Source organism: Taudactylus pleione, unplaced genomic scaffold (assembly GCF_031769625.1).
Source record: "Taudactylus pleione unplaced genomic scaffold, aTauple2 ptg000487l, whole genome shotgun sequence".
Classification (NCBI taxonomy): domain Eukaryota; kingdom Metazoa; phylum Chordata; class Amphibia; order Anura; family Myobatrachidae; genus Taudactylus; species Taudactylus pleione.
This window is the reverse complement of record NW_028284889.1, coordinates 685,311-698,700: the sequence shown is the minus strand read 5'-3', so window position 1 is coordinate 698,700 and position 13,390 is coordinate 685,311. Positions and strand designations below refer to the sequence as shown.

Below are 13,390 nucleotides of genomic sequence, written 5' to 3'. Positions count from 1 at the left end.
TAAAAAAGCCTAGTGGGAACACTATGTCCGCATGAGGAGGGTTAAATAACACAAATCACATTGTTTTAGCTGCTACCCCTCCTAACGGCTCTGTGATTCACTGCATTTTGCTGCAAAGGCGACAGTGCCTATTTACATAAATAGCCCGGACCCACCCCTAAAGTGGTCATCTCTCCAGGCTTCTCCCAGAGAGGAGAATGGAGAAGTAGGTATATATGGCTTTAGATAATACATACTGTAGCACTCCCATAAATGGCTGCTACAAACTAAGGGCCTGATTCAGATTTTGGAATAGAGTAAGATAGAGCAAGTAACTGTGTATGTGAACAAGCCATGTTGCAATGCAAGCGGTGCAAAACGATACCTTTTTTTATTGCGAGTGGGGTAACTACTGGCTGATTTTGCTTGTAGCCCACAAATAATGCACAGTTCTATTTTCACACTGCAATTTAGAATTCAGATTGGACACACCCCTCCCAAATCTAAATCATACTTGCCAACTCTCCCTGTAATAGGAGCAATCTCCCTGACTCCGTGAAGAGTCAAACAATCTCCCTGATTGTACCTTACCCCCATTATGAAGCTGTTATATAAAAGAGAAACCAGAGATATGTACATTCAAATGAGATAATTAGTATAATTTCCCTGCATTGGTTATAACTGGCACATGCATTTTCTGAAACATATCAGTGTGTTTTCATCAACACATAGATCTTACTACTTTGCGGCCAGGGTTGCTGACATTTAGCTCCCTCCTTCCGGGAGGGAGCTGTCGGGCTTCCACATGGGGGGCATGGAGCAGTAAAAAGGGGCGTGGCCAGGCAAATTCTGAGTTATTGGGGGGCGGTGGCATGGGGCGTGACAACGTGGTCCTGCCCCCTCTTCACAATGCCGAGATTAATTGTGGAGCAGGGCCACAATGACGCGATTCGGCGCGAATCGAGACACCACCCCTGCCCCCCCACCCTTCCCCGCTGCCGGGGTTTATACAGACGGATCGCCGAAGCCGGGAGGCTTGCCTGCCTTTCCAGGGGGCCGGGAGCGGCACCCGATTTTCGGGAGGCTCCCGGCCGAATCGTGAGGGTAGGCAAGTATGCTTTGGGGTTCGTTTGCATTTGGATGTAAATCAATTTTATGACACGCCTCTCAGATGTAGTAGTACACGTCCATGTTACCGCCACACTCACAGCTGTTGATTTCACATTCTCCCTGAAATGCTTTTTGAAAAGTAGGCAAGTATGATCTAAATCTCTCTGCATATCTTACATCTGCCCCACCTGCAGTGCAGCATGGTTTTACCAAGATCCACAATGACGTGCTCTTTCTAAAGCCGCGTATCCACTTGCCGATTGAACGATAACGATATCGTTATCGTTCAATCGCTCATTAATCACGCATGAATGGGGCATGAAAATATCAAAAATGACCAGTGATGTGCGCTCCCACTGGTCGTTTCCGACATCAATCATCGCCAATAACGACAGATTGACCATGTTCAGGGATGAGGGAGGATGCCTACACTGAACGACATATCGTTCAGTGTAGGCACTGCAGGGGAAGAGGAACGACTGTACATTTACAATGTTGTAATCGTACTGTCGTTCCCCTATCTGCTAGTGGATACGCACCTTTACTCTATTCCCAAATCTAAATCAGGCCCTAACTCCCTTAACAATTGCTGGAAGATGAAGAAAAGTCTATTTCTTGTTACACCTCTGCTATTTTCCTTCATATGGTGATCTACCATATCTCAATGGTCAGAAAGTTCTTATGTAAATAGGAGAGACATTTAAAAGGTAAGTGACAACCATTGGGAAAATTGGCCACTTAAAGGATCGAGTTTTCCAACTACTTCTGATTTTTGCTAATATATTGTGTATAAATGGCAGCTACAAAAGTTGACTGTTACAGGTAGAACACATGTCAAATACATTTGTACCTGAATCATTTTTGTTTTAGTTTTCTCTGTAAATGGCATCTGCTACTTGATTACTGCAGCATAATTCCAGATCTCTTGAAGACCAAGAGAATTTAAAACAACCGGAATTATTTTGCTTCTTACAGTTAAAATTAAAGATGAGAGGAATGTTCCATAAACGTCTCATTTTGCATTTGGCAGCTAAAATTCCTATTCCTATTCCCTCACTGGTATTTGTCCTTACGTTTTCCCAGTCCCACCCAAACCAAACCACATATGGTTCTGAAAACAAGCATTTGGAAACCACCTTCTAGAAATTCTCTGTTTGCCCCTGAATAGAATTAATATAGGGAATTAAGAAAATGCAAATATTCTTGCTACAAAATTGTATATTAGTGATTGCTACCTTGTTGATAAATATAATAATTGACAATACCAATATAGTATACATTACCCTAATACAAAGATTCATTACAGCTTGTGTATGGGAAAAGTTATAATTGCCACATCACGCAGCAAAATGATTTCAAGCTCTGGTCAGCATTGGGGCTTATGTATAGCCAAGGCAGACAATGAGACTAGAGGGTTAGGGTAGGAACACTACTATACTGCGCAACAAAGAAAAATTTGCATAGGGCCCAGCGGTGCAGTCCGTCCTCCCGTAGCCATGCTCTTCTGTCTCTGATAACAGAAGGAGCAGGTAGTAGTAGAACTACTGTAATTGCAGTGTGCAATGCTACCTTCCAGTCTAATGTAAATAATAAGAGATTAATATATGTAAACAAATTACTTATTTCCTGGAAATCCTGCATACTTTGCAAAAGAGCCACACCTATGTTAGGCGGGACCAGTATGATTTACCGCCAGCCACATGGTAGGTGCAGGAGGTCCCTTTGTGGAGTGGCGGCCGGCTCCCTCAGTGTCAGGAGCCGAGTGCAGCACAAGGGTCCTGTCAGTGAGGGAGAGTCTGCACCTTGGTGTCACCCCTCGGCGGGTGACACCCGGGTACGGACCGCACCCTTCTTGTGACGCCACTGTATGGAGTTACATACCTCGCACCATTCTGGAACTGTGAGTTTGTAAAATCGGAGACAAATTTAATCAACTTGAAAATCAGTCCAACACCCCTCCAAAAAAAACCCTTAAACTTTTGCTGCAGATGCCTGTCTTCACTGACTGTGTCACCCTTTAACTACAGACATGCCTCCTAATCTCTCACAAGTGCCAACCGCAAATTAGTGGGACAGTCCCAATTTCAGCATTGTGTCAGATATGTATACAGAGATATCATATACAAATATGTCTAGTATATGTTTACCAGTGTAGGTAGGCACCAGGGCTGTAACTAGGGGTGTGCAACATGTGCCGTCGGGAGTGCACATCGTCAGCGACATAGCCGGTACACACTGGCCGGTGTGGAAGATATGTTGTCCGATCCACCGGATCGGATGACATATCGTCTAGTATGTACCCGGCTTTGTAGCTGCTCATGGGAAGCACCCTCCTTCTAAATGGTTATCAACAAAATCTGGCACATAACAGCTATGGAGAAGATAATGGCATATCTTCATAACAAGCTACACAGATTTTCTCAAACAAGGAGCATTTAGTTGTATGCCTTCAGCCAGTCACGCTCTGTTGGCCCTGTATCCTGTAGTAAATAGGTAAAAATACAGGCGCATGGATGGTCTGTTTGACTAAGCAGCTGCTAAAACAGGGGTAGTCAGACCCTAAACAACATAGATGCACTAGAAAGGGTAGCAGCGCTACAATGTATATGTGTCAATAAGTATACATAACTGAACTTGAAAAAAGATACTTTAATAAATAAATAAATAGTTAAATAAACATGTGACACTAAAGACAATGAGCAATAAAAACAATGAGCAATGAACCTCTTCCAATAGATTAATTGATTTGAACAATGCCTGTTCCTATATAAGCTTCCGGATAATAAATACAAGATATTTTCAGTCTCAATTTGAGAAATATGTATTGTGTCCAATGTAAATCACAAGGTCACTTGTTGGATAGAGGCTAGGCACTGACGCGTTTCGCTCTATATATGTAGCAGCTTTTTCAAAGGCGGCCACCTTTGAAAAAGCTGCTACATATATACATCGAAACGCGTCAGTGCCTAGCCTCTATCCAACAAGTGACCATCGAAAGGTGGCCACCTTTGACAAAGCTGCTACATATATACATCGAAACGCGTCAGCTGCTTAGCCTCTATCCAACAAGTGACCTTGTGATTTACATTGGACACAATACATATTTCTCAAATTGAGACTGAAAATATCTTGGATTTATTGTCCGGAAGCTTATATAGGAACAGGCATTGTTCAAATCAATTAATATATTGGAAGAGGCTCATTGCTCATTGTTTTTATTGCTCATTGTCTTTAGTGCCACATGTTTATTTAACTATTTATATATTTATTTATTAAAGTGTCTTTTTTCATGTTCATTTATATATACTTATTGACACAAATACATTGTAGCGCTGTTACCTTTTCTAGTGCCTGTATCCTGTAGAGCTTTCGCTCCCACTCTATAGACCTATTTGTCATACACCATACCATTGATCAAGGCTCTACCCCTTTTTTACCATGTGTTTATCATCCCTGGGCAAACCACCCCCTTTTCATCCCCCCCCTTAATTTCCTATCCTACCTAAGCATTCATATCTACCTAAGTATGATATGTTTGTTTTATTTCTATACATGTATACTATTGTCTTTCTATTTAAAGAGGTGCAGCCTCTGTATCTTTCCATTTGTGCATCTATTCACCAATCAGCATTATTTTCTGTTTTCTCTTCATAATTCACTCGGTATTGTTAATTCTGATTTGCTAAAATTCAAAATAAAAGACACATTTAAAAAAATAAGTAAAATTATACACGGAGGCATGACTTAAATTGAATGAACCCCTACTGATCCATCACCTCAAGGGCATTTATATTCTGTTAGCAATTGGACACTGTCCTGATTTTTTCCCCTATTGTTTTGAGGTATTTGTTATGCGCATGGTCCCTTTTCTAGCTCTGCGAAACAAGTATGATGCAATTTGCCAACTGAGTTGTGGAACGATCTTACAAACGGCTTCAAAATATTTTACTCTTATGTGACATATGATACAAACACTTGCCCTTTTAAACCACTACCAACTGTTTACCTTCTGTTCCTCTTGTGTCAATGATCAGGGCAGCCTGGCATATGGCTTGATCAATTAAAACAACCTGATACTGTTCTCCAAGTAGATAAAAGAAATTAACTGTCAAATGTGCACATTTATTTTGGTCTGACTACTAAGCTTTTTTTAAAAAAAATATCATTCTACACCAACTATTACCATAACAGAATAATGTAATAATATGTGCTTATTTTTCTTTTTCTGACCTTTTTGTTCTTTTTTTTTTAAACTGGTGGGCCCAGGTGCAAAAATATATTCCCCCTCAAAAAATAAAAAAAGGTCAATATGTAGGAATAACAACACAGCATAGACAGTAAACTCTACCCATACCTTTCCAGCATTCAAAAAAGCAAAACACTCCTGTCCTCCCAAACACTGGCTTAACTAAAGGTGCCCATACATCTGCGACGGATCGCCGTAATGCAGGGCTGCGATCGGAAATTTCCGATCACCATCGGAATTTTCCGATCGCCCACCATCGATGTTCTACGATCCGTCGCCGGATCGCAGACATTTCACATGTTAAATGTCTGCGATTTGACAATAGCGATAATTTTTTGACCGCGATCATCAAATTGCCGAAATCCAACATGTTGGATTTCTGCGATCCTGCGATGCCGGGTTGCAGCATCGCGGGATTGTGGAAATCCATCGCAGATGTATGGGGCCCATAATTCACACAAGCACGTCCATGTTCTGGCAATATCACACCCACATTCTGATTTTCTTTTAAGATTCTAAGAATGGAAACAGCCCCCACAACATCAGGACTACTGGGAGGTATAATTGCGAGCAGAGGTCCCTCCAGGTTTTACTGAGTCCCCTGTTTTATAAGTGTATACTCATATTTTACTTTGATTGCACACCTGACGGTACATAGAGCATATGTACATGTTTGTGCAGCAATGTCCAATGTTCTCTTATGTAGTTTAGTGTATTGTGTTATGGAAGTGTTCATGTTTAATGGCCAACCTTTACTTCCTTGCGGGGAGGTTTGAACTTTGGGAAGGTTCATATGTTTTCCCAAACTAGTTTTGACAACACCAGTGTAAGCCTTGTTTGGTTGCCAGGCACATGACATTAATAGGACAGTATGACGATATTTAAAGAGATGTGTGTGTGAGCTAGCTTAACAAAAGATTATTCCTCCATCTTCTGGATTCACACACATATGCACTACCTCCCAATCACTGTTACATACTAAGGTCAGGGATTTCTTCAATTACCGTAAGTTAAGGCAGAATCAGGGTAGTATAAGAGCTAGGAAGAGAAAAAAGAAGTTTATGAGGGGAATTCAATATGAAACGGAAACTTCACTGTCGAAGTTTACGTTTCATATCGGAGTTTTTACCTGCGTTAAAGTATCGGGCGCGCGCCCGCTTATCCCCGTATTCAATATGAAATTAACGAAAAGGGGAGCCTGCGAAGTTGGATTTGCGTAAAGTTACAAATTTTTCCTTAAAAAAATTGTAGGACCCCCCTAAAGTTGTAAAAACATGGGGGATCACTATGGGTATCCCCGTTTTAGCCTGTAATTGTAAGTCGGGGATTTAAATAGCCGCAGCAAGTGTTTTTTCCCGACATTGAAGAAGTGATGCAGAAGAGCACTTAGGTTATTTTTTTCGTTTTTTTAAGTGGTCCCATCAAATTTGGGGTACATAAGTTTTTAAAAATTCTGCAATTGTGCACCTGCCGCTATAAATCTATTCTAGAAAACACCTGCCGCATACTTGCAGAATAGCCTTGAACTTATTTCCCTATTATTAAACAATTTTTTCCCATTTTTTTTTCACCCCAATTTTTAAATTAAGTTTTTGGGGTGTCCCTATTATTTTTTTAAACTTTTTTTGACACAGTTCTTTTTTAAATGTCATTCTCAGGGGTGCAGACTATTTTTTTTAAGCCTGCACCCCTAAACCCCAATTCTGCACTTTTTTTCGACACCTATTCAATGGTGAAAAGTTATCCCCGCTTTTTATCAAAGACTTTTCAAACCTGCGATAAGTCTTTGAAATTGAATACGGTGTAAAAGTAAAACCTGCGATAATGACGTCAAAAGTGCGATATTAAAGCAAAAACGATGTTTTCGCTCCCATATTGAATACCCCTATATGACTGGTGCACATGAGCAGTGGCAGTTGCTGAGTGGGGGCTGCAAGCCCAGAAAAAAATAGCGGGGGGGAGAAAACATACTTCTAACTGTACTTTATAACTTGTTCTTAATATTGCTGAGTGTCTGTCGAGAAGGTAAGCTCCTTGGGGATCAGCACCGTGTATCACAGCATCTGCAGCCGGGACACAGCAATCAGCGCCTCCCTCCTGTATCTGCCCACCCCCCAGACTCCTGTTTAACTAGCCAATTAACTGTAGCTAGAATTTACAAATGACCAACAATACAATAAAAAGCAGGGAAACGCTGATTACATTTTATATCCACTGACGAGAGGCACACATTACTGCATAAAACAAGGAATGGGCAAGTAGTACATGACCAATAGTACAATATTAATATATGTGTAACATAATATCATACCTCCCAACATTCTTAATATCAGTATCAGGTCAGAAAGGGGGCGTGGCCTAGTAGTGAAGCAGTATGGCCTCATGACATGCCCCCATTTTCATCACTCAGGGGGCGAGCCCAGCACTCCCGGAAATGCTGGTCTGCCCCCAGGCTCTCCCCGAACAGTGAAGAGATGTCGCATGGAATCTATTCATATGCTGCTCTGCATAGCAGCAGTGAGAGGGCTCTCCCCCAACTTTCCCCCACCGCGGGACACAGCTGCCTGTAGATGGGACTGTGGGACAGTACCTGAATTGTGGGAGTTGGGAGGTATGTAATATGGCAATTCTGACAAGGAAAAGCATTTTTATAAGCAGAAATCAATGTGATATTAAGACTGAAATGTACAAATAAAACATGACATAAAGACATCTCCCATGCCCCCTTACTCTAACAATATTCTATTGGCAGAAATGAGGCTTTTGCAGTTTCATTATAAAACCAATCCTGCAAATAGCATTGCCTTGTAATATACTTTTCCCATCTTTATTATGCTATGTTACCTTATAACGCCGGTAAGAGTGTGTTTGGAATAAATTTACAGTGAATGTTCCTGCAGCAGATCCTCTCTGCATCTTTTGGTGCGTTTGTGGAGTACTGAATGTAGGTTCAGTTGATCTGGGGTTTCGATGTGCGATTCCATGCAGCGATATGCAGGTGGGGGAGGGGGGTGCTGGCATATCCCAACGTATGTGGGGACCACCCCATATATTGGCCCTCAGATCCCCTGTCGCATCGCAAGGTGCAAATCGCACCGTGTATGGCCGGCTTAAGGTTTCACTGGCATGTTGGGACAGCCTCCTCCTGAGTAACCAAGCAAGAGTTCTATTCACTAAGGGGTTTCAAAATCAAAATATTCTTATATGTTATGCAGCACCCCTGTCATACTCCCTCCCCTATCATACTCCCTGTCATGCTCCAGAGTTTTGATATGAAAACTGTATTTTTATACGTGTGCCTCCCCAGCCATTGACCTTACCGCACTTCACTGATTTTATATATATATATATATATATATATAAAAATCAGTTATGACTTTAAAATTTATAATCCAATATCATATTACACACAAAAGTTAACTAGAACAATTCCCTAGTTTTTCCTTTTAATTTAGTTGCAGATGCACATACAAATAAAACAAAGGTGCAAGAAAAATAAAGTGATTACATATTATACAGAAGCTGGAAAATATAACCATCTTATTAATATTAGACGATGCATAAGAATGAAAACAACAATTCCAATGTATAAGGACTGGAGTGATCAAGGCCCCTAAACTGCTCAAAAAATCATTTACTTATTTCTTGCCACCTAAGGGCCTGATATAAGCTGGACATAATTTTTATGTAAGATACTCATTTTTGTAATGTGCATACGCACAAAAAGTTTTTAGGATTCCACCCATAATCAGAGTTGGCCACATTTTGCTCTTATGCTTAGAGAGGCTAGAGTTGGCCAAGTAATGTGCTAGCGTGTTCATGCAAATGTCGGTCATGGAAACCAGAACACAGATGCATATAAGTCTGTCTGAAGGAGTAAATTTTGCAGGTGCCAGATGATGATAAAGGCAGCTTCTTCTGATTGGCTGAGTGGGTCTTGATCCTCGCCTTCCCGCCACTCCCCAATTTTACTATATAAAATTATTAGAGTGGCTTCTGTAATTTGCATTATTTAATTGATATTTGCAATCAGTCCATGGCAGAGAAGAAGATTCCCATTTGAATTACACAAATGTTAGTATTTATTTGAACTTAAATTGTATTTTTATGTAGTATTTGCATCTGTTTTTATTTCTTTTACGTGAAAAATACTATGTGCTGTTTATTAGTATTACTGTACAGACACAGACCAGTTTTACACATATGAAACTTAGGTCCTTATCCTGAGTCTCGCACAGGGTGGGATGCACCAAGTCCTTCCACTCATCGAATGCACGTCAGCGTTAATTACATCTGTATGCATGAAGATTTCCGAGTAAACTCGCAAAGGACAGCTCTCCCGATAAGAGCTGTCCTTTGATAGAAGGACTTCCGAGTTTATGACTGCGCATGCTGGAAGGGATCTTATTGGATCCCCCTCAGAGCACTATGCAAAGGAAGCCCAAAGGTTTCTACTGAGCAACACCATCTGACCTACTGGGGCCAAGCTGTGGAAACCTTTGCTTTCTGAAGCTTGGTGCATATGAGAAATGTGGTCAAACCCCCCAAAAACTGCATTTTCTGAGGTCTGACCACATGATTGATGATAGTGCATCCCGCCCACAATCTGCTCACAATGCCGATCTTCATGTAGTTAAGCGATACTGGGGGGTGACTAGGAGGTGGCTAGAAGTGAATGCAAAAAAAGTCCATGTTATGAGAGTGTTGCAGGAGTGTCAGTGAAAGTGGCTGCATCCACAGACCCACTGCCGCAGCCATAGGAGGCTAGAGTCATTTGGTGAAACGGCACCAGCCATACAAGTGTCAATGGTGCACCAATGGTGGAGTCTAAAAGATCACTTGCGGTATTACAGCGTGCAGAGACGCAGAAAGTGGGTGTCTCAGTCCTTGCACATTCAGATGCATGTTTGTACACCAGGCGAAGGGCTGATACTAGCATTTATTATTATTGATTACCAGTTATTTATATAGCGCACACATATTCCATAGCACTTTTATAGAGAATAGTTGGCCATTCACATCAGTCCTTGCCACAGTGGATACACACTAGGGTTAATTTTTATTGGGAGACAATTAACCTACCAGTATATTTTTGGAGTGTGGGAGGAAACCGGAGTACCTGGAGGAAACCCACGCAAGCACAGGGAGAATATACAAACTCCACACAGTTAGGGCCGTGGTTGGAATAGAACCCACGACCTCAGTGCTGTGAGGCAGTAATGCTAACCATTAGACTGTCTGTGCTGCCCCAATTTGCATGTACTCGCAGCCGCAACACCGGCACCGACAGCAGACACAAGTGAGAATGTAGCCGCGCCCATCGCAGAATCAGTCCCTTAAAGTGCTATATATTCTACATTTACTACTAATACTGCTATGCCACATCTCCCGGCATAACCAGGCACATATGTTACTTTTATTAACCTGGTACAAACTGTTTTCTCCTGATAAAAACCTGGAACATATGATACCCTTTCATAGTCTGGCTCAGCATACCTGCAAAAATGCGTCTTTTTTTGGGGTGCAGTTTATATATCTGCTTGTAACACAAAATGCATCCATCTCCACATCAGCAGCTAAATCACTGTAGCCCACACTACCATATAAACAAATCCTTGAATTAGCAGAATATTAGAAGGTACACAATAATCTAAAATATGAAAAAATAAATACTACACTTGTAATATCATACTGGTATATTCCCCAGGACCACCAACCTTAGTGACCACATTCCAGCTGGTGCCTGCTCTCAGTGCAGCCTGCATAGCTAATAGCTTTCAGAAGTTTAAAAGGTAAACAGAGAACAGTGTTATTGCCAGTGCAGCTGATTGAACACGCCTGCCAGTCTGACAGCAGTCCAACACGCTGTCTCCAACAACCTTACATTGCACATTTTACATTAAACCTCTCCAGGCTGTTAGCTCTGTAGAATACACTGGTGACAGTCTCTGGCGAGAATAAGCATCTCTCAAATTGTAACCATCTCATGGTAGAGATTCATAGGATTTTCTTGAATAAAACAAACAGTAGAATGATATACACATTATCCACCAAGAAGTTATCCCTAAGATTACGTATAATAATTTTACACAACACATTGATCCAAACACTTCCTACCATCCCAGTGAATAGCTAAACATAAGTGTTTAGCAGCAATTAAATGCCCAGGGTTTTTCATTTTTTCCTAGATTCATGGAAAACCCTATGTCAAAAAAGGCAATAAAGTGGTAAAAAAACAACAAAAAGATTGTGTTATTTTGTTATTGTAAACATTGAATGAAATGTCATAGTTGCAAGACTTTGCAGCTCAATGTACAGATATTCAGGAATAACCATACCAATATTTCACTAATGGTAGGAAATAGGTAAACAGGGCATTTGGTTGTCTCCATGCTTTGGCTCATTTGCACTGCAGCGATTTATTTGAGCAGTATGTGCCAAGATAACAGGCAATTACAGGTAATGGTCTTATACTATTTCAAATCATATCCTTCCACTGTGATTAGCACTTAGCGCACCTTTCCAGCTGCTGAGAGCCGTGCAGCCTCATCCTGTTTATTTTACGTGAATGGGATTTATATATAGAATTAAACATACAGGGTGTACCCTTCAATGCACAACCACAAAATCCTCACTAGGGTTCTCTTTTATATTCCTAACTGGCAATCAGGATGATAACAAGTACTATATGTATCACACTAGACAGGTTATAGGTTTAGGAGACTTCTGCAATTCCCCAGCCCAGCTTGTAAAAGGATGTATTACCCACTGTGCTAGCGCAGCACTTAACTGCAACAAACTGACTTGTAATTCACCTGTCATTAGCGGTGTTACACGTATTACCAGATGTTTCATATGCTGTATGTATAGGGAACGTCCAATCGGTTACACATACATCGCCTGCCAGATGTTTACAGTACAGGTAAAAGGACACATGTCACTCACACTACATGGAACTTACATGTCCTTGGCGGATAAGTTCTTCCCTTCAACTACCCGAATGAACAGTGAACTCCTTCTGGCCATGGCTGGGAGAGCGAGCAGAAGAATCAGCAGCAGCCCGGCGTCTCCGGCTCCCTGTGCATCAGTCCTCAGGCTGGGTATGTGCAGCAGCAGCAAGTGCCAGGAGCTGCCTGTAACAAGAGAGCAATCAGATGGCAGCAGCCAGTAGCTGGAGGAGGAGAGCTCAGAGGGCGTGCCTGACAAAGAGGAGCCAGGCTGGACCCGCTGCCGCTGCTGCTGTATCCCCTTCCCCAGGCATCAGCTGCCTGTATCCCCTTTCTGGGCTTTGTGACGTAACAATAACATGTTCTGCTGTGACGCACAGTAATAACCCTCCTGTATGGCTGCCTGCTGCACATCATGCATGGAGTTAGTGCAACACTTTCTAAATCATGATACACATACATGCTTTTAAGTAATATGCCATTGTTAGACGTACAAGTTCCATCTTTGTTTTTGGGAGGGAAGAGTAGACATAAAACCACATGATGTAAAGAAGATAGAATGGTTTATTATGTATTAAAATGGCAAAGTTTTTTTTTCTTTAGTCCATATCGTGGTGGGAATAATCATTAGAGGTCAGACTGGAGTCCCCATTGAGAATAATGGGGACTGTGGGCCTGATTCAGAGGTGCACGCTATTTGCGTGCGCTCGCTCTGAATCAGGGCGTCCCTATTTTCTTTATTCCGGCCTCCAGGCCACTCGCACAGCTTGTGCGTGCGGCCTGGTGATGGTCGAGATTATCGCGACCATCGGCATTGCGAGGAGACCCTTGTGGTAGGGTCTCAGCACTCGCAATGCCAAGTGGACTTCCAACTCTAATAGAGCCGGAAGTCCACTACTGACATCACAAGTGATGCTAGTAGGGCCGCCCACAAACGGCAGGCGTTCCTTCGGGAACGCCTCCGTTTGTTCAGCCACCCCCCCTACCCGCCTACAAAACAGGGCGAGCTGTCGATCAACATCGACAGCCGCCCCGTTTTGCTGGGAGCTCTGGAGCGAGTGAAGGTCTCACTCGCTCCGGGGTTCGCGCACGCCGTGCGTGCGCACTG

The 13,390-nt window shown here is 42.1% G+C and overlaps 1 protein-coding gene across 3 annotated transcripts in view; it reads right to left on the bottom strand.

The window, feature by feature from the left end:
- LOC148502647 (ras GTPase-activating protein 4-like) overlaps positions 1-12,437 on the bottom strand; it is a 203,912-nt gene extending 191,475 nt beyond the window's left edge. Inside the window, exon 1 of one of the 3 annotated variants that reach the window (XM_088449512.1) lies at positions 12,297-12,437. In XM_088449512.1, coding sequence (XP_088305638.1) covers positions 12,297-12,361 — 65 coding nt within the window. In that variant the 5' untranslated portion in view covers positions 12,362-12,437. The remainder of the gene's footprint in view (positions 1-12,296) is intronic. The other 2 variants (XM_088449513.1, XM_088449514.1) reach the window with 2 other exon arrangements.
- Between the last annotated feature and the right edge of the window lie 953 nt (positions 12,438-13,390).